This window comes from Dunckerocampus dactyliophorus, chromosome 1 (assembly GCF_027744805.1).
Source record: "Dunckerocampus dactyliophorus isolate RoL2022-P2 chromosome 1, RoL_Ddac_1.1, whole genome shotgun sequence".
NCBI classification, from domain to species: Eukaryota; Metazoa; Chordata; class Actinopteri; order Syngnathiformes; family Syngnathidae; genus Dunckerocampus; species Dunckerocampus dactyliophorus.
This window is the reverse complement of record NC_072819.1, coordinates 26,489,357-26,511,077: the sequence shown is the minus strand read 5'-3', so window position 1 is coordinate 26,511,077 and position 21,721 is coordinate 26,489,357. Positions and strand designations below refer to the sequence as shown.

Here is a 21,721-nt window from a genome sequence, read left to right as displayed (position 1 = left end):
ATGGGCCTTACTTTACCCCTTTAGTACATAATCGCCACTGCTTTAAACACTAGTTGCCTTCATCAAGTTCTGCATGTAAGACTATGTACCCCAAACGCTCCCTAACTTGTCGTCCAACAGGTGTCAGCCTTGTGCCAGACAACGAGTTTGTTAGTCCACCATCAGGCATCAATTCTGTAGGCCACCCTGTGCTTTCTGCCTATGATAAAGTCCCAGTGTTCTGTGTGTTTATTGCTGCTATTCATGGGGAACACCTTCATGAAACAAGTAGCGCCCTGCTGCTACTGTCTGTCTGTAGTGAACTGACTGTCCTTCAGCAGAGCATTATTTATTCTTTTTTTTTTAATTTGTACATCTGTCCATTTTTTCTTTGCACACAAACTAAGCAATTATACATAGATGAGCATGTTCTTATAAATAAGTTGTGTTGTTTTGTTATTTCAAGTTGTGTATGTGTGCTGATGTTATCTTTTCATGGGCAGGAACCACCTCTAAATAATGCCCCCCTCCCAACACAAACCCTGACTCCTCAAAACCCACCCAGCCAAGAGCCACTGCCCACACCCCTCCTCCACTCTCAGCTCACAGTCTTTCTCTCTGCTGCTGTGGACCAGCCTCTCACCCTGCTTCACTTACATAAAGTGACCACAGCTACTTCTCCAAAAATCTTCCAGCATCTGGATCTCAGCTGTTTACTTTTCAGTTTTGACCTTTTTTTGGGGCTGAGGCCTTCACTCTCTGTTGTGCGCTGTGCGACTGTAGTGTTGTCGTTCTTTGCCCCCTGAGTGAGCTCGGGAGTCCCTTCATTCATCACGAACCAGGACGAGACTTGACCGCCATGAATGTTCAGCTGCTGCTCCTGTTGGCCTTCTGCGCCTTCACACATGCAAGTGAGTAAACTTTTTTTCCCCCAAAAAACCCCAATAATAATCAGGCAGTAGCCATCCTGTTGTGAGCACACCCACTGCCTTCCCTGCATGTGCCCACACTGGTACCCCTTTGTCTGCTTTAGGATAGCTAGATAGATACTTTACAATTACAATTACAATACTAAACCCTGATATTGTAACACTATAGAGACTTGGGATGGATCAATGTCTCTCATAGGACCTTTTCAATTAAACAGAGCTGGTGCTGCTTAACAACTTACATCAAATAAAGTCAGGGTTACACGTGCATAGTTCAACATGTCTGAAAGGGAGTAGGGAGTAGGAAGTATGAGTAGGAAGAAGCAGAGTTTATTTAATCCTACCCCTTCTCCATGTCTTAGCAGTTACTCATGGTTTGTTCACTTCCTGTGTTTAAATGTTACCATTTTCCAATAAGGAGAAAAGAGTGTCAAATAATGTGTAGCAATATAGATAACTATGAGATAATTATGAGAAAAAAAGTGTTTAAAAGAGTGTATAGTAGAAGTATAATAAATAAGTATGTAAGTATAATAAATAAATAAAAAATGAAATAAATTTGAGGTAGAAAACCAAGCAAATCTGAAATATAACCTAGTATAAACAGTGGACAAAGTAGTTTGTCCTTTTAAACTGTTTATTTGCAAGTTATAAAGCGTTGTAAAGGAGGTTATAAAGGAGGTTCTTAGTAGAGCTTCAAAATGTAAAAAGAAGAAACGGGAATGAGACAAAAACAATGTTTTGAGTCAGCCAATGTATTGCAAACAACCATTAAAGGTTGTTGTTCAGCTGATTAAAGCAAAAATGTGGATTCAATGTCATTTTCTGTCAGGTATTCACACTGTCAGGATCCGTAGATGGCAAAGGCAAAAAAGCTTTCTCTCTTTGAACACTTTGGATTGTTGAGCTCCATAAGAAAGGCCTCTCGCGGCGTGCCATTGCTGCTGAAGTTGGATGCATTAAGACAGTCATTTTAAACTTCTTAAGTGATCCTGAGGGTTATGGAACAAAAAAGTCGAGTGGTAGACCCAAGCAAACTTCACTGGCCCTGAGATGGAGGGTCCTGTCCGTCAAGACAGGAGACAGGGGGCCCTGCCCAAACTAAGGTTGTTACTGGTGCAGAGTGCAGTCCAGTAACCATCAGATGGCATCTGTAAAAGAAGGGTTTTAAGAAGAAAAAACTTCTTCAAAGGCCTCGTCTCCTTCAACACCACAAAATTGCTGGTTTGGAATTTGGAATCCCACCTGAGATTTTTTATATGTTTTCAACACGGAACAGTGGAGGGGGCACTGTCATTACCTGGAGTACCTTTTCCTTCAATGGAATAATGGAGATTCAGGTTGTGCAGGGGCGTCAAATGGCAGCTGGCTATGTGGAGATGTTGCTGGGGGCATCCCTCATGACTGAAGGCCCTCGTCTGTGTGGTACTGACTGGGTTTTTCAACAGGACAAAACTGCAGTTCACAGTGCCTGCCTGACAAATGACTTCTTCCAGAAGAATAATGTCATTCTTTTGGGCCATCCTGCTTGTTCGCTGTTCTAAATCCAATTGAGAACATTTGGGAATGGATGGCAAGGGAAGTTTCCAAAAATGGGCATCAGTTCCAGACAGTGGATGCCCTCCATGAAGCCATCTTCACCACCTGGAGCAACACTAGCCTTCGGAAAACACTGGCATCGAGCATGCTAAAATCAATTTTTGAGGTGATTAACTAATTCAATCCCAGCCATTTTTCAAAAGACAACCCCTTCAGTACCGGCCACTTTTGACTATTTTGACTGATCTTTCAAGGCACACAGAATATTGTGTTCTATGGCTATATAAACATGGATGCTACGAAAAGAATGATTCGACTCCCGTCTTTCATCACAAAAAAAAGTTAGTTTCTACCTTTTTTTGTTCTTTAGTAATCAACAGTAGAACATAGGTAAGTTTCAGGTAAATATCAGTTGCTGACTAGAAAAGGGAGAAAAGGAGCTTTTTGTGAGAAGATACATTGCAAGAATAACTTTCACTTTCAGACAAATATTTTTTTGCTTTTGAGACAGCTCAAATATCTGAATAACTCTACCACAACATAAACAACACAAAAAAAGTTTTAAATAAATAACAATTTATTTACAAACATAACACCGTGAACTATTTACAATTTTCAAGTATAAGGCTTCTTCTTCCTGTCACGTGTGTTTCTCCTTCCTCTCATGATCCCTGCTGAGCTCTTATCAAATGCACTTCTGCCACCTAGTAGCCGTTTTTATGCCATTAAAATTGCTCTCAAGCCTAATCCATTGGTGAGGAGTTACATCAGCCCCTCCTTTAGTCTCTCCCGCAAAAAACGTAAAAAAACGCATAAATGCACTGTTGGGATTGGGCATTCAGGTTGATAAAAACATATAACTACGTTTTTGGTATTGAATGAGTTAACAAGAACAGTGCAGCTACTCTTTGCCGAGTCCTTTTTTTGAACATTTGATTTCTATTTGAGCTATTTTTTGAGCTATGGTCTTAAACTTTTGATCAGCTGATGAACAGTCTATTTCAATTTAATGGTTATTTGCAATAAATTGCATACTGTGTTTTTTTTCTGACTCCCATTTATTGTTTTTTTTTTCCATTTTGAAGCTAGAACCTTCTTAAAATCCAACAGTGCAAACTGTAAATTCTTGCAATTTTTCAACTGGTCTTAAAATTTTGCTCAGGAGTGCATATGAAGTCTTTATAAGGGCAGCCTTATTGCAAAGTGGTGCATGTGAGTGATGTAATTGGAGGAGTTGTGCAGCTTCATGCTGTTAGATTTCTTGGCACAGGCAAAGCGAAGCAAACCTTGAGGGAGAGGAGGAGGGTGTGGGAGAATGTGGGGGAGTCTAAGTCGTAACCTACACCGTGCACGTTTAACTTGAAAGCTTATCTCTTCCTCCTCACTTGATTTTTTTTTTTAATCACATTTTTCCTTGCTTGGGGAGATTTTGCCCACAAAAAACGCCAGGCATGGTGAGAAGAAAGGGCATGGGGCTGAAGCTGCAGGGCAGGGCTCATGGTTAGCGTGCGTGTACTAATAGAGGGTGTCTCTATATTTAGAGAGAGCCCCATATGTATAGATATGTTGGCAGAGCACATGTACTGTATGAGGAACTCCTAAATGGGCAACGCCGCATTTTAACCGCTAGTCATCCCGATGGGGGAAACAATAGAGAACACAGGATTGATGTGACAGATTATTGTAAATTACAGTATTGATGATCTCGGGGCCATAATCAAAGTAAAGTACTTCCCCTTTACCGCTGCTGTTTTAAGGTCACGGTGTGGTTCATTTTCAGTACAGTAAGGGAACAAAATGCAAAACTTAATACTGCTTTTTTGTGTTTGATGATTGTTTTTTTTTTATCAACATGGAAAACTGCAATCTGCTGGCAGGTAATTCTACAATAAATACAACTGTCAAATAAAAATATAAAAATATAGATATAACATACAGAAAAAATGGAAGGATGTTGGGGGCCACTTTGATACATTTTGTTCATTAAAGATACTAAAACCAAGCCAATATAGGTTAGTACACTGTACTATAAGCGATATAAGCTTTGTGTTATAGGTGATCAAGCAAATTTGTGTCATATCTGATAACATATCTCCTTAATAACAAAAGTAATTTTTCAAATAAGCTGCAGGCCGATGAAAAACTATTATTTTATTTTTTTGTGAATGAAAGTTACTGCCTAAGTGCAGCATTAATAGTTTCAACTTGTAGCCCAATGCAATACACTGCTTTCATCTTATTCGCTTGTGTTTGTCCTTTTACGCAGTGTTCAAAACAGCAGACTTTAACGACAGAAGAAAGTCTCTAGGCTCTGGATTGCCCTCTGTGTTATCGCTAGCCATGACTCCCGCTAGCCATGACTCCCGCTAGCCATGACTCCCGCTAGCCAAAGGCTGTTCAAGACATCCATGAAAGCCACATATTTTAAAACGTACATCCGTGAGAGCAATATAACATTTTTGTGATGTTAAATGTGATTTCGGTAGATATCACCGCATCCCGGTGGTCCTGGCTGCTCTGACTGCCCTGAAGTCGGCTAGCTCCCCGCATTAGCATCTGGGACGCTCGCTGTTATCCATTCAGTGAAACACAAATAAGCTGCACTCCCTGAAGGTCTTGATGTTGTTGCCAGCTCCTCGATCTTGCTCGGTAGTGGATTCACGTTTCCCATGACAATAGAAGGTACGGAAGGCTGGAATCTCCACTTTCTTGCTAGCCGCTTGACTTTCATCTTAGCCTGCTTGAAAGGCAGCCACTCGTGGTGGCAGTGTTAATTCCACACAAACAATTACAATTACAAACACAAACAGGAGATAAAAAGTAGATAGATACTTTATTAATCTCCAAGAGAGATTCACATTTCCATCAGCTCTGCAAAAATGTCATAATGAACTTAATCACTTGACCACAAAATAAAACAACCAAGGCAAGACATGAGAGATGAGAGAAATACTAAAATAGAATGAGAATAAATACACAAATATGGAACATATAACATCAAATTTGTGGTGCAATAAAACATAATAACTAATAATAATACACAGCCATAGTAATGCATAATAAGGTCATAAGTCCAGTCCTTCCACAACAGGAGATGTGTAATGTTACACGTATCGGTATCGGTTGATATCTGAGATTGAGAGCTGGACAATAATGGCACATCGGTTATCGGCAAAAAAAAAGCCAATATTGGACACACGTTTTTAATAACGTTGTTACACTAAAGCTAACCGATAATACATAAAATACTTCTTCTCATTAATGCGACTACTGGTGCTGCATGCTTTTGCACGATACTCCTCATTTTTCTTTCTTTTCAACATCTTATTCGTCAAAAGGGTTCGCATTGGAGAATTAGCCAGCTGACTGTTTGATTAAAGGAGGGAAGTTTACTTCCTGACCTCTCAGTGACACGGATAGGCTATCACGTTATCCAATAAAAATAAAGTTTTGGTGTCTGACCCGGAAAGTATCAGAGGGGCAGATAGCATTGGCTCTGGCCACCCGCGTTGCGGTAGAAAATGGATGGATGGATTAAAATGCATGAGATGTAAAGTTTTACTTTAAAATAAATACATTTTGTCGTGTTAAGAAATGTGTGAGAGCCAGATGCAGTCATTAAAAGAGCCACATCTGGCTCGAGAGCCACAGGTTCCCTAACCCTGGCCGAGATTTTTGTCTGCTTTTAATGACACTGCTTTCAATATGTACCATCCACAGCTGTAACCCTAACGAAAACTCAGAACACGAATCCATGTACCGTGACACCCTCAATCTGCACCCATACTGCATAGATCCTGCAGGGGGAACGCTACAAATGAAACAGGAAATGTTTTATTTTATATATATATATATATATATATATATATATATATATATATATATATATATATATATATATATATATTTATATTTATATTTATATTTATATATAGTTTTATATATTTTATTTTAAATATAATAAAACCTTGTTTTTGTATGCCCCATTTTTTGTACATCGCCTTTGTACATAAGTTACATCCATTTGTCATTTATAATTATTTCACATTGTTTTCTGCATGTAAAGCTAATTATTCTCTATATATTCTCTATAACAGGGTTAGGGAACCTATGGCTCGGGAGCCAAATGTGGCTCTTTTGATGACTGCATCTGGCTCTCACACATTTCTTAACACCATAAAATGCGTTTCTTTTATTTTGTTTTCCTGACATTTTAAAGTAAAACGTTACAGAAATCACAGTGTTAAAAATAACATTAAAAATATGCATTCTAATGCATTTTAACCCATCCATTTGATTTTCTAGCGCAATGCCAGCTGTCCTTTCCCATGTTATGTTCTAAAATTGCTGGTCTTCCTTAAATATACACACATTTGGTTGTATATTCGGTGTTAAAAAATATGATATGGCTTGCACGAAAATACATTTTAAAATACTGTATGTGGCTTTCATGGCTCTCTTCGCCAAAAAGGTTCCCGACCCCTGCTCTATAACATATATTTTTTGTTGTCTGGAATGGATTAATAGGATCTACATTATTTTCTCCGGGAAAAATGGTTTCGGTTTTTGTTGGACCTTAAAAGGTACAACTGTATTTAAACATTTAAATTATAATTTCAAAAGTAATTCATCTATCCATGATTGTGATTGCTAATGTGAAATTGGGTCATACTTCTTGGGTGCAACCTTGCAATTTTAATGAATAATACAAATTGTGCCCCTAAAATAAGAAGATAAATTGAAAAATACATAATTTCACTAATCTGATTAGATACCAATTAACATAAAACATTCACTTATATGGAGTATTGGCGCCAAACTGAATGAATGTCAAAATTTAAATATGAGCAAAATATCTATAAAGTGTCAAGAATAAAATGAGAAAAATCACACTTCTCATTTTCCATGACAGCATCCTCTTCTTAACCCAGGTATGCTGTATGTTTATTGCTCATAATATTACGCCTTTAGTCTTGGTAAGTTTTATACTCCTAAAATAATGAATTTAAAAATAAATAAATAGTAATTTAACAACATTTTTCTAGAAGAATATGCCTTTTTAATGTAATATTAATACTTTTTATTGAAAACATTTGACATTTTAAAAACTGTAGTATTGCAACTTTTTTCCTATAACATTATTATTATTAATTATTATTGACAATAATTATTATTTCTCTACTATTATTCTTTTTTTTTCCAGGGAGTCCTAATAGTACTTCATAGACTTGCAATGTAAACATGTACTATGTGATTCTCGTAGACCGTAGTAGAAAGAGAGGGTGTATTTGTATTTGGTAGATGATGTGTGTGCAGCATTGCAAATTTCATGTTGATTCTCAACTCCCAAAAGGCTGGATGCAACAAAGACAACAGGTCATCCGCGTTCTAAGGTCTAAACGTTATGCCTGCCCCTGGTAAACTGCGTGCATCCTGTAAAAGCCCGCCATCGCCACCCCCCCTCCCTCCTCCAGTCTCCTACTTAATGAGTTTTGTCTGCCTCTGTGGGGCTAATAACGTCGCCGTCACATCTGGCTGCTGAAAGGGAGAGGTCAGTGCCCTCTTTGGTCATGGCTCACTTTTAGAAATGACTCAAATGTGGCGCTCATACTCCAAATATGAGCCTGGCAAAGAGTGCTCAGTCACACTTACGAATCATTTCACCTCGCAGAAAGAAAAGCCTGTTTGGGAAACATAAGTTGCTGTTTCAGCCCTGAATAAAGACAAGGAATAATATGAAAGCATGGTACGCACATGCTGTATGCCTGTCGTCTTGTACATGTGCTGCAGGGTGAGACATGGAGCGAGTACACAATAAAAGAACAGCTGACTCAGGAACACATTACTCAACAGAATATTGGCTGGATTAGAAACCCCTTAAGAGGCTTGTTTTAAAGCTTTTCGCAAGACATTTTTGATAATTCTATGCCCATATGGGAATAGCTGTATTTTCTCGTAGACAAAGCAAGGCCCATAAAGGCATGCATGGATGGATGGGTGTGGTGTGGAAGAATACACACCAGTGACCCTTGACCTCACAAATCTGATGTCTTCTGGACGAATGTGTTTTTTTTTTTTTTTAAAGTGAAAGGTGAAAAATATCAAATTGGCCACCGTGCTATAAAATCATGTACAAAAGGTACAAAGAAAAACGTAAGCTCCAGGTTTCCCTCCATTTTCACTTCCTGCGTGCGTAATGTCTTTATAGGCTGCTTTGGAAATGTTTTCAGATGTGTTAGTCACATGATTAAAGGTCCGCTATACTGCTGTACCAGTTGGTGGTGGGTGATAGAGTCCAGATGGGATGTCTCGTATCTAAGCTAGAACAGGATGGGTGCACCTTCAATGTGTTGCCTCTGTGATAACACCAATGCCAACCTCCAAGCCTCAGTAGAGGGTACACGCATGATACCACCTGGTACCATCACAGCTGACTGAAAAAGGGAGGTTGTGTAGTGTGATGGGTATCTATCTATCTATCTATCTATTGGAAAATCTTCTGAAACACAATTTTCATAATTTTTTTCTTGTACTGCTGGTGGATTATTTAGCATATTTTAAGTAATATATCCCAGATTTCAGTACATATTACTTCAGATAAGCAAATGGGTCTAACATTCATCCATCCAGGGTCGTGCGTAAGCTGGAGCCTATCTCATCTGAAGGTGAGGTACATCCTGGACCGGGCGCCAGCCAATTGCAGGGCACATATAGACAAACCTAACATGCGTATTTTGTGTGAATGTGGGGGAAAGCCGGAGTACCCGGAGAAAACACATGCAAGTATGGAGAGAACATGCAAACTCCAGAGATACACAAACGTAGATTCTATCCCTAAATCTCCCGACTATGAGGGCAATGTGCTAACCACTTGGCCACCGTGTGGCCCTAAGTCTAATATACCAAGAAAAATGTAGTTGTTAGTTGTTGTTAGTCAAAAATATGTATGTTTCACCTTGATTTCAGGTATTTAATCTTGCGTAGATCTCAGTTCATTTTTTGCAGTGTGGATATAAGACGACCCCTCTTTTTTCAAGAGACATTTTAAAAATATCTTTTAAGACATATTTAAAAGATACATGTTTTCCATGTCAGGATGAGCGGCATAGAAAAAGGATGGATGGTTGTTTTCTATATCAGTGAAAAAAACAACTGGTAATAAATAGATTGCAATCAAAAAGATATCATATTTCTTAGCTCCTCGACAGTTGTTTGATGACTCTGCTTCACTGATCACCATTATCTTAAAATTAGCATCATAACTCCTCCTGTGTTTGCTAACTTGCTGAAAACCTTTAAGACACTTTTTTTTCCCAGCGGTTGTATCTCTCCTGGTCACTGGTCTGTGTGAGAGACAAGAAAAGCTCTGACTTGCTTGAGGAGTCAATACGGTATAGAGCAGTGGTTCTCAACTGGTTTGGCTACGGGACCCACCATCACCCCTCATTGACAAGTGTTGATTTTTTAACTCAAACTCCTCATATCTTATATTTTAAAGGACTGTTTTCAACACAAAATGAGCTGCAGTGCTGAGACGCTGTCTCTTTATGGCACGCTCTTCTTCAGCAGATATCTGCAGCTGTGTGTCGGACAGACAGCACGTTAAGGCTCCAACTCTATGTCCTTCCTCTCCCGCTCAAGCTTGACAAAGTCGCCAAACATAGCATGCACCTTGCAGAGCTGTATCAAGCGAATAGCGCAGACAATAACGTGAGGCGTATTAACAGACATTGGGGTTATTACATTTTTTTTTCCCAGGCAAAGTCTGGCAACCCATTGAAAACGGCTCCGCGATCCACTTTTAGGTCCAGACCCACCAGTTGAAAACCACTGGTATAGAGGAGGCCAATGGTTCTTGTTAAGATTACGATCATTCTTTGTCATAAAAACACCTATAGCAGTGAGAGCTGGTCAGGGGACTCAAACCTGTGGCCTGTCAATCACAGGTCTACATTCACCCACCCACCCATGGCTGTTCCATGTGCTTGTTTGGTGACAGTATTTTAAGGCCTCCTGCTGAGAGTGTGTGTGGTCACATGACATAATACATACTGTGTAATTTGTATGAACATACACAGTTGCTGCTGAGTCAGTGTTGTTGTGTGTTGAGTTTGGGACGCGTGAAACATCTCTGCAGTTTTTGCGATTCTGAGGGAATGACAGGAAGATGGATAGAGTGTAGATTACAAGAGGGGATGTACAGCATGCACCATTGATCTAACCGCCTGCATGCACTTTGGAGAGGAAACACTACTCAGAGCTAATTGTGAGAACTGAGCACATAATGAAACGATTGTTAGTGGCGGTGGGTGATTACACATTGCGTAAGGCCGTTTTATCATTGCTTACAGACATTCCAAACAAACAGTCTGTGGCTCCGTTTGAACCCCCCCTTTTTTCCTGTTCAATTCTTTACCACGATGGGGACAAATGTTTTGGTGTATTTACCCGCCTGTTGCTAATGAACGTAGCAGCAGCAGCAGTGCTTGTCAGACTAGACCGTCCATACAGGGTTATTTTTAATTCTAAGTTATTTGAAGCATTTAAAAGACCAATGGAGAGAACTGACGAGAGAGTGTGTGCAGTAAGCGAGTGAAGTGTGTTGGTTTTTTCCGCTCTACGTTGAGAAGGAAGTCATGTCAGGCCAACATTTTTTTCAGTGGAAAGTTAAGTCCAGTCCATAATTTTGGTGTCGCTGAAATGTAGCCTCCTTCATTTGGATGCGGCGTTGTCCACGGCAAGCTTTCAGTTGTGGTCGTGAGGATGTTGAACATGGCGGGATGGAGCTCGGGTTATTGAGGGGAAATGATTAGGTTGAGCTTCATAGTGCAGACCTTGATGAAAGACACCAGGATAAACACATGTCTTCATGCAGCGGCTAAATTCATAATGGGAGGCTCCTTTTCTTTAACTCCGTGCTCTGACCAGGCAAAGTTAGGCTTCACATGAAAAGATAATGGACGGAAACTGGACAATGGATGTTCTTAATCCCACACCATTTTTAGCTACCGAGCAGACCCTAGCGATGCAAATGAACAGAACTGCTCGAGTTGTAGCTAGATACTTGTTGCTAGGCAGAGTTCACGGGGCTCAAGCGCAACTGCCACATAGGTCAATGATACCTGTATAAGGGAGTCACGTCCACTCGGCTTCTTGGTTGACAAACATAACACAAAAAGGTATAAGGATACGTGTAGTCATTCATTGGCATTTTTAAAGTGAAAACATCACACACACACACATACAATGTATACACACACACACTAATATAGTACAGTATATATAATACATATACTAACATATATACTATACATATAGTAGTAATTAATATAATATACATATAATATACATATATTCATATTAATATTAATATAATATACACATATTAATATACATATAATACATATATATGTGTATATATATATATATATATATATATATATATAATATTTATAGTTTTTAAATATATAAACAATAAAATAAAAATAAAATTACATTATACATTATATTAATAAGAAAGTCCTAATATTTTGAGGACAAAAATGCAAATATGATATATATTTTTTACAAAAAAATCACGCAAAAAAAAAAAATATAATCATATATTGAGAAAAAAGTTCTTATTTTTAATTAGGACTTTCATATTCTTGCAAGATTAGATTAGACAGAACTTAATTGAGCCCTTGGGCACGTGTCGTCTGGGAAATTAACATATAGGCATAATAGTAAAGAGTGACTATCAAAATTCCCACACAAAACCTGAAACCAGCAGCTGCTGTCTTTCTAGAGGCCTTATATGTTCGTTTGATATCATTAAAGATTGGTTAAATTGTTGATGATCAAACAAACCCAGTAAAAGAGGTGATTTCAGTCCATGTGAGTCTTTCTTTTTTCTTCTACATATGCTGTTACAACTTTACTGTATTCTCATGAAATAAAGTTAAAAAAATGAAAATGATTGTCAAATACATGTAACATTTTTGTCCTTGAAGAATTATGAATTCATTCTGGTAAAATTGCGACTGCATTCCCATAAAATTACAACTTAAACACAAAATCAATATTTTATTATTGTAATATTTAAAGTTTATTCTCATAGTATGACGGGTTTTTTTCCAATGTGGCACTAGTACTTCTACATAACTAAAAGATTATGATCAGAAGATTTATTTATCCACATTAGTTTTGTAATTGAATTGCTTCGCTGTCCCTAACACAGTGTTCTCCTTACTGAAAACATGTCAGAACATTTATTTAAAAATGCTGTGTCATACATTATTTTAATACATTTCCCTAAGATTAAAGACTTGAAGCTTGAAAATCATCCAGTTGCGGATTGTCTTTCTTTGCCCTACCCTTTAACAATTCCACATGTTTAACAAGGCTTCCCGTACTCTCCGCACTCATCAACTCGTGCAGTGGCAGGAAATGAGGCAGAGAATGTGGCCTGTAAGGGCGCACGCGGCCATAAAGACAGGATGGAGGGATTTCTTAAGGATGAATGCTTTATGAGGTCACAGGGTGTGGTGGTAGCTTTTGTGGCGGGGAGGACAAGCGCAATGAAGGAGTGACATCACAACATTGACCTCTTTATCCGATTTTATTTTTTGCCACTCATTCAGAAGAGTTTCTTGACTGAGATGGTTGACTTTAGTGTTAGTGTGAACACAGGCCAAAATAGGAGGCCGTCAGCCATGATGGTGGGTCGAATCCAACAATGAATACAGTCACATGCAAGGGTTAAGTCATCCATGAGTGCAGGAAGAAGAGAAGCGTGGTATGTACGGTCTGCGAGTGACACGACTCGGGTTACCTAAAGATTTGCAAGGCCCACAGTGGGTTGCGGGACTTGTGAGTAATTAGTAGTAATGTGTTGTCCCACGATACAGCAGCATTGGTGTTGTATGTTAACAAGTCATACACAACATATACTGTAAGGGCCTTAAGGGCCATGGTAGGCAAATACAGACAAATCATATACAATTACATGGTTTTATTGTGTGAATATCTATCTATCTATCTGTCTGTCTATCTGTCTATCTGTCTATCTGTCTATCTATCTACAGTATCTCACAACATAAATGTGACATGTCTAAATGTTTCCCAACTAGGCCCCACCGCCCTCCCCACAGACCATGACATTTTGACAACCGACTCCGGAGCGGACATCATCTTGGAGGCCACGGAAGCCAGCAAAGATCTTGACGTTGTCACTGGTCCTCCTCCAACCGAGCCTGCCACGGCCGAAGAACAAGTCGTAACAGACGCTGTAACCGAGGCGCCTTCCCTTCAGGTTACGACTAATACCGAGGAGGAGCCTGCGATTGAGACTGAAACCCCTGCTCCCATTTCAACTGCACCACCTGAGCCCCTTCGCACTGAGCCCCCTGCTGTGGAAACTTCTGTGCCAACTAAGCCCGCAGAGGCCGAGGTCTTTCCTCAGTGGACGGAAGCAGCCGAGGCCAACAAGGGTGATGAGGTGGTTGTAGAAGACGGTGCAGAAGGTGAGCAAAACATTGATAGATACAGATCAATAGAAATAGTTTGATATGCTGATACTTTATTCTCCTGTTCTGTAGAAGAACTGAGCTCTGGTCAGGTGGTCGGCATCGTGATTGGTGCCCTGTTGGCCGTGATTATTGTCATCGCTGTGGTCATTGCTGTCGTGAGGAGGATGGGAAAATACTCGTGAGTACTTTGCCTGATGTTGTGATGACTCACAAAGCGTATGTTTATATGACAACAGACTAGTTTTTACTGTTTTTGAACATTGTCAAAACTCCCTGATTACGAACACCTGGAAAAGCTGTGTAATTTGCATGCCATACCAGTAGTTGGCGATGTAATTTTTTAAAGAAACATACACACGCATTTTAAAATATGTGCTTCTTCACTTTTTAAATGGGCATCATGTTAAAAAAAACATTTGCTCTGTATTCAAAAGTCTGCATTTTACGTCTCCATAATTCTGTTGGTATCATTTTTTATGATTGTAGTTAATTTCTTCCCCCATAAATAACCCCTTTAAATATAATTCTTAGGCTTGCTACACACTGTAATAAAAAAAAAATCAAACCTATGTTTGGGTCCACATGTTGAAGTGGAAATGTGGAAAACATTGTCCACTTTAACATGCATTGCAACAGGGAGGTGCGGTGAGGTTCATGGCAGGTGAGGCACTGACTCTGGATGGTTTTTGTATGTTAATAATAATAAATTTGTATGTGAAGTACATGTGCCCTATCAGTCTCCAGGAAAAGCTCTGTCACTTTGTTCACTTTTGTTGAGTTTGGATGTATAATCCTCCATCTTGGCAGTCAAATGTATTCATTCAGCAGAGCACACAAATATTTTGAATGCATTTGACTTGTTGCTAAATGTAGCTCTAGCTGGTGCTGCTGTCAAAAAAAAATGGAAGGATGAAAGGATGGCACGTTTCAACTCACGCATGCCCCCTTGCCTTCATGGTGAGGTGGATTACTGGACCGCATTAGCGTATGACATTTCTCAGTATTTTATTGTCCGATTAGGAAGAATAGTGATGTCACACTTACATTAAAGACATTAGACAGGCTGTAGAAAGTCATGGTGTATAGTAAATATATAGCATTATATTGGCAACATGCTAACAAACAGAAAATGGGCCCGCACCATCCTCCATCCAGTGCACTCAGTGAAGTGCACTCGGACGGTAGGCTCAGTTTGCACGCTTAAGCCGAGAGGAGAGGATGCAGCCTCATTTCAGCTTTCTGCGATGTATTTGATCAGGAAATGTGCAAATTCAACAAATTTTTACTTACGAAAATGTTGAAAACTATTAGAATCACACAGAACACAGTTCAAGAACAAATATTATATATTTTATTTTTGCTGTCACTGTGCTGCAAAATGAACATGATGTGATGTACAATGCCATCTTGCCTGAATAATCACAACAGCTAACTTTTCCAAACTTTGAGACATTCTTTTCCAGTGGGTCACAACTGCACCGGTCCAGGTCACTGGTGTGTGTGTGTGTGTGTGAGTGACACGACCTGTTGTTTTGCATGTTTAAAATTCTAGACCAGTGGTCACCAACCTTTTTGAGACCAAGATCCCCATTCTCTCCCTGTGAACTTGCGCTACAGCAACAATATCCGGCGGGGTTTTGGGGACTTGGCTCCTCGCTGAGGCTTGCGGGTTGCTGCCTGGATGGCGGCGAGGCGTACAGGTGTGTTCAGTGGACAAAATGCGTGCGTGTTGCTGTTGGTCGCTCTACAGGACGTGAGGGCACTGATGTCATAATACATACTTTTTTCAAATGTTCTCTCGATCGACCGGCAAACTGCCAAAGATTGACTAGTATCTCCACTTTATTGGAATCTGTGTAAACAAAACGCTACCTGTGATGTCATTTCACACACACGTTGGAGAACAGCTAACTATATACAAAAAAAGATCTAGTATGGACTCTGTGGTTTCAGACATGAGATGTTATGAATCCTAAGGATGTGATAGGATGATCTCACATTCCCAGAAGGACTTAGATCATCATTTCTGCTAAAATATTTAAACTTTCCTCATGAGAGTGACTACACAACAGTTGTGTGCAGCGTGATGATGTTTTAATGGGTGCGTCAATAGATCAATGTGCAGAGCAAGAATTTAGTTGGAAATATATGAAAAGTTAGGATTTATGTTACTATATTAAGAAAAATAAATCAATAAAATAAATGAATAAAGCAAATAAGTTGTTTTCTACTAATTAAAGTTCCCTTTACATTCATCCATCTGTTTTCTATGCCACTTATTCTCATTAGGGTCACGGGGGTATGTTGCAGCCTATCCCAGCTGACTTCGAGAAGGGGGGTACACCCTGGACTGGTTGGCAGCTAATCGAAGCCCTTTACATTCAATATGCTGCTAAATAGTGTCTTATTTTGACACACAGTCTCGTGGCTTGGGGACAATTGAGCATTCACAGTGACAAATGACTATTTGGCTTGCTTGTTGGGTGCTATGCCAATATAAATGCTTGAATTGAATTGTGCAAAAGGTACAAAACAAGGGGAAGGCTGATGTATTTTGGTCAGAGGTAGGGCAGCAGCACAAAGGCATCAAACAACATCAAGTGACTTTTTTATCCAAGGAATGAATTATGACTTTTCCTGCCATTGTTGGTCTATTTCTGCCATGTTTATTGAATGTTATTGAGAAATAAAAAGCAAATAAAAATTAAGCCATTTTCAGATAAAACATCCTTTTTAAGTTTTTGGGCAATATGTACAGTATCACTTGCATATTGCAATATTATTGATTTTTGACTTCCATGTTGCCTTATAACAATGATACGTACTGATCCGAATATAAGACAACCCTGCAGCTGCATCTCTCCAGGTCACTGGTGTGTGTGTGAGTGACAGGAAGAAAAGCTCTCTGACTTGCTTGGGAAAAAGCCGTTTGGTGCCACTTCTTGCTTTGCATGTACAGTATACATCTCTAATCTCTGAATATAAGAAGACCGTCTTCATCTGACTTTTTTGTAGGGCAAAAATACTGTCCTTTATTCAGGTCGCTACAGTAACTGCACACTAACCACTAACACCCCCCGAATGCAACCAACCACAGATTCTACACCACTATCTTTATCTGTACCTGTTCACCTATCGAAATGATCTGTATCCGTATCTGCACTCGGAGTGGGCGGAGCATAAAACGGAAGTGGGTGTGGTTTACTCAGAAATGGGTGAGGCTTAAATAGGCACATTATTTTAAGTCTGAAATTGACATGGATTGATCAGAAGTTGCTGTATTTATTGTTTATTATTCAGCTATATGTGTACTGTGTATGTGTGTAAGTCATCTGTACGACTTTATTATTTAATTATTTTTGAATAATCTGTGTGAAGTTGTTGATCCATGCAAACATCCAGTGATGGCAAACAGCGAAATAATCTCTCAGCCTCGTTCACTCTAGTTTTCTCAAAAGCACCATGTTCGGTACTACAAGCAAAGTTTTCCAACTGACTTTATATCACCAGCCAAATTAGAAGCAAGCAGACGGAAAAAAATAAAATAAAAATAAAACACCGGCAGCGACCGATGCAACACGAGCCGTTTACAGCTCTGTCTTGTCAAATGCACAACGTACGTAACAAAACCAGTTTACCAAGTAACTTTAGATACGAGCTGAGCTGAGGAAAACCTAAAAAAAAACCCGTCTGGAGTGGAGGCAGTGACGAATGCGGCATGAGCCGTTTTCAACTCTGTCTTGTCAAATGCACAGCATACTCCTCTTTCTGGCTGTAGGGACTCACAGCATGTGAAGCGTGAATACATAAGTGGTTGTCCAATGACGATTTTCCTTCATCACGATTACGGGTAATGACGAGCTGTACTCGTTTCATGCTTATACTTTGCAAAAATGCATTATCTAAAACGAGTATCAGGCTCATCCCTAATAATAATGAGCTTCCAATCTTTATCCATGACTGACTCGTCCTCTCTTTATCCCACAGGCCTTAAAGAAGAACAAGAAGCCGGCCAAGTAGGAGCAGTTGTCAAAGTTCTGGAAATTCTGAACTACTGAACTGTGACGTCATTAACCATCATTAAAAAAAAAAAAATCATCGTGACACCAGAACTTAGTGATTCTAAACAGGACTGGACTGTGGCCGAAAAGAAGGCACGGGAGGCTAGTATGTGTGTTTGTATGAACTGTATGTGTGTATGTATAATATGTATGTATGTAAGACAAGAGGAGGACTCCAGTTCATTTACATCCATGAACCCCCCCTGGAGGGATTTTTATTAAACAATTCTGGATTGGATACAACATATTTTAAGGGCTTTAGTGACAGTTAGATTTTCATAGATACAATAGTAGCCTACTTTAAAAAAAAAAAAAAAAAAGGAAGCTAGCAGGCCACTTCCTGGGTTCACAAAGGATGATATATTGTAAAATGACGGCACTGTGCCATTTTGTTTCACTTCAGACTTAAATGGCAAAAACAAGAAAAGAAAAAATGCTAACAAAAGTGGAAAGTCAAGTGGAGTGCTGTGTTTGTGTTCGTCCATCTGGTTGTCAGGTAGCAGCACTGTTGCCAACTTTTCAGTAAGAAAAGTAGCTATTGGCTGTCCTAGTCGCTAGAAGTCGTTAGATGATGTCATTTAATTAGCATATCATTTGCATATGACGCTGTACAATGCTGTAGGAAAAAAAACATAACCTCGTAGGAGAGACAAAAAAGTGAGTAAAATACCTTAATAATGTTTAGAACTACAAATAAACTTGATGCTTGGTTTGTTTATTTTAAATTGTCCATCATTTCATCAAAATGTAATAACTTTTATCTCAGACAGCGCCTCTCAAACTTCTCCCATCACACGCTGGCTATTAGGAACTTTTTCAAATTAGCATAATTGAACATCGAATAACAGATTATGTTGTTTATTCTATGGCTCACATTAACATGACTCAGTGTGGTTCGTAAGTAGCACACTCTTCTGGTGAATATATGTAATAGCAATTCATTTGCACTTTCGATGCGTAGAGCTCCACATCATGGCTTGTGACTGCCTTTGGGCGGGGCGGACCTGTCAATAGCACCCGCCACTGCTCAGTGACAACACAAAGTGCAGAACAATACGTGCTTTCACCGTACTAGAAAACTCGCCAACGACGTCATAAAAAGTCGCCAGATTTGTCGCTAGTCGCTTTTGAGAAAATATGTCGTCAAGAGGCTGGAGGCTGAATTGGAATGTCGCGGTATCTAGCGACAAAATCGCCAAGTTGGCAACGCTGGGTAGCAGCTAGCTACTTCCTCGTTCAAGAAGCATTCTAGGGTGAAAGGAACTCATTTATTATGCCTCAGCTGACTAAGGCCATGTCCACACAAGTACGGATATTTTCAAAAATGCACATCTGCCCCTCTCCGGTGTCAAAAAAGTCCAAACGGTGACGTTTTAAAACTATTCCTAAGTAAGGGGGTACTGCAGCCATAGACTGTTAAGGCAGTTTTAAACAATCAGAGGCGCCAATGATATCATTTCCGTAGACGTATCATAAAAAACATGACGATGTACAATAGAAGCTACACGTGGACTGCTAGAGACGTAGCGTTACTTTTCAGTACGTTTTTTCACATTTATAATTGTGTGTCTGGCAAATTGTCCTTGTTTAATTGCCTCCACGACAATCGTTACGCATAACAAGGCAGGCATGTACTGTATAACAGGGAAGCTTTCAATGTGCGGCCGAAGCAGCTCAGTCAAACGCAATCACAAGCTTCTTGCCATGCTAACATTCCCACGCCACTCTTCCAAAATAACAACATGCTTGTGAAAGTTGTCCCACATATAGGTCCGATCGGGTCTTGTCCCAAATTGCCATCGTTGGAGGGGCTGTCGTAGCTGTTGAGCGAGTAAAACAGCAGCAGTATAGCGTCCTCCGAAGCCCACAGTGGCGCCTTTCTTCGTCAGTGTAAAGCGAAAGTAGCCTTATGTTTACTCTAATACACACAAAAAGTCATTTCAGCAATGTCATGTGTGCCATTGCACACATGACATTGGTGAAAAACATTATGGCTAGGTCAAGAGTGCGCTCTGTAGGGAGAGTTCAAGTGGATGTCCTTAAAAATGCAATTTTTTCATATGATATCGGATGTATTTTCACTCATATATATGTTTGTTAGGTAGGTTACTTCTTCATCATCAATTTCGTATCGGATTATATATTGAGTGTTGGACCACATCAATTGAAATAGTGATTTGAAAATTAAGTACAACTTTAAACCTTTCGAATTCATAGACCAGAGCTATAGGACAAGATAAAAGGTATATGGGATATTAATTTACTTTAATATCTATCTGCAGACAAAATTTCATTCAAATTGAATTGTGCGAAATGTTTTTTTTGCCCAGAAATACTACATGCCGCGTTTGCATTGTGGTTAGCGTGGGGTGAAAATGAATACACAGCGTGCTGCTGCAATGCAGTGGGAGGGATATAGGTACATGAAAAATATGACACCTGGACTTTATTATTAACAAAAAAATGTAAATTGGTACCCTGTTGACTTTTAAAACAGATTTTCACAGCCCAAGTTATGATATATTTTGTAGTACGGCTGTACTTGCCAAGGTCCGTGGGTCGATCACAGCTATTGTCTTGACTCAATGTTAAAGCAATGGGGACCAAAGGCACTATTTTCCTATATAAAATTTGCTCTAACTTCTTTAATATTTGGGGTAGAGAAGTGAATGAGGTATTAAATTAAAGTTCAAGTCTTGCTTCATCAGATAGAATTAATCACAGACTTGATTTTACAAATTTGTACATTTTGTAACATTGCTAGTGTTTGTGTTTGTGTTCAGTTGTCAGTAGCAGCAACTATGTACTTCCTTGCTCAAGAAGATAATTTTATCTTGGAAAAAAAAGAAACAAAATAACTATGCCTTACATGATGACTAAAAGAGAAAGCAATTTCCTCTAACAAAAGTGAAAACGCTATGTAGCGCCATGTTTGTGTTTGTTTGTCCGTCCGTTTGTTAGTTAGCAAGCTACTTTCAGGTCCAAGACTTTAGGAATAGAAAGACTTCACCATTTGCATTATGGGGTAAACTGATTTATTATGACCTAAATGGTAAAAAGAGACTTTTGTAAGAAAAGTGAGGAATTGTGGCTTATGTATTTGTTTGCCCATTAATTAGCTACTTTTGGGTTCAAGGAGATCAAAGTAAAATTTGATGTGTCCTTCCTTGACAAGTGCCACCCGTCCACAAGTTTTAATGGAAATTGGCTCGTTAGTTGTAGTGTAATAAAAACAGCAGGTGCCATGAGTGGCATATGTATTTTAACCCACATTAATTACACAAGAACAGCAATGTTAGTTTTATAAATTCCACAGAATGTATAAGGACTATGCTAGACGACAGCTTGTAGCAAAAAGCAAACATTAGCCCAAAGAGAAGGCTATTAGCATTGTGGTGGCTTAGTGGCAATTTTCCTCACTTTCACTGACATGATGTTGGCCAACTGTATGACGCACCCTGTGCAGAAGTGGCCCTGACATCAAAATGTAGCACTCCCGAGTGTGTTGTAACATAAAAGAAAATGCGCCCTTGTGACACTCTGCCTACTTTTAACACTGACATCTAAAAACCTAATACATATCTGTGAAATTTATCAGAAGGGTTTGTGCCACTGACACTGGTATTCTCTTGGTAGATTGGAGCTGGATGTTAGGAGAGTGTATTATCAGTGTAAACTATACTTAAATTGACGTATTCTTTAA

General features: G+C 39.3%; 1 protein-coding gene across 2 annotated transcripts; it reads left to right on the top strand.

Moving 5' to 3' along the window:
• The first annotated feature begins 537 nt into the window (after positions 1-537).
• On the top strand, positions 538-18,743 carry si:ch211-156j16.1 (uncharacterized protein LOC564557 homolog). 2 transcript variants are annotated; one of them, XM_054792764.1, is made up of 4 exons: positions 538-890; positions 13,559-13,951; positions 14,030-14,135; positions 17,945-18,743. In XM_054792764.1, exons 1-4 carry the CDS (start codon positions 839-841, stop codon positions 17,949-17,951), a joined length of 558 nt encoding a protein of 185 aa, XP_054648739.1. In that variant the 5' UTR covers positions 538-838; the 3' UTR covers positions 17,952-18,743. The 2 variants fall into 2 exon arrangements, with proteins under 2 accessions (XP_054648739.1, XP_054648658.1); XM_054792683.1 differs by having other exon boundaries at positions 542-890; positions 14,027-14,135.
• Positions 18,744-21,721: the final 2,978 nt, after the last annotated feature.

Coding starts and splice junctions, on each gene's coding strand:
- si:ch211-156j16.1 (XM_054792683.1), top strand. CDS start 839: ATGAATGTTCAGCTGCTGCTCCTGTTGGCCTTCTGCGCCTTCACACAT. Junction 891..13,558: donor CTGCGCCTTCACACATGCAA/GTGAGTAAACTT, acceptor TTTCCCAACTAG/GCCCCACCGCCCTCCCCACA. Junction 13,952..14,026: donor TGTAGAAGACGGTGCAGAAG/GTGAGCAAAACA, acceptor CCTGTTCTGTAG/AAGAACTGAGCTCTGGTCAG.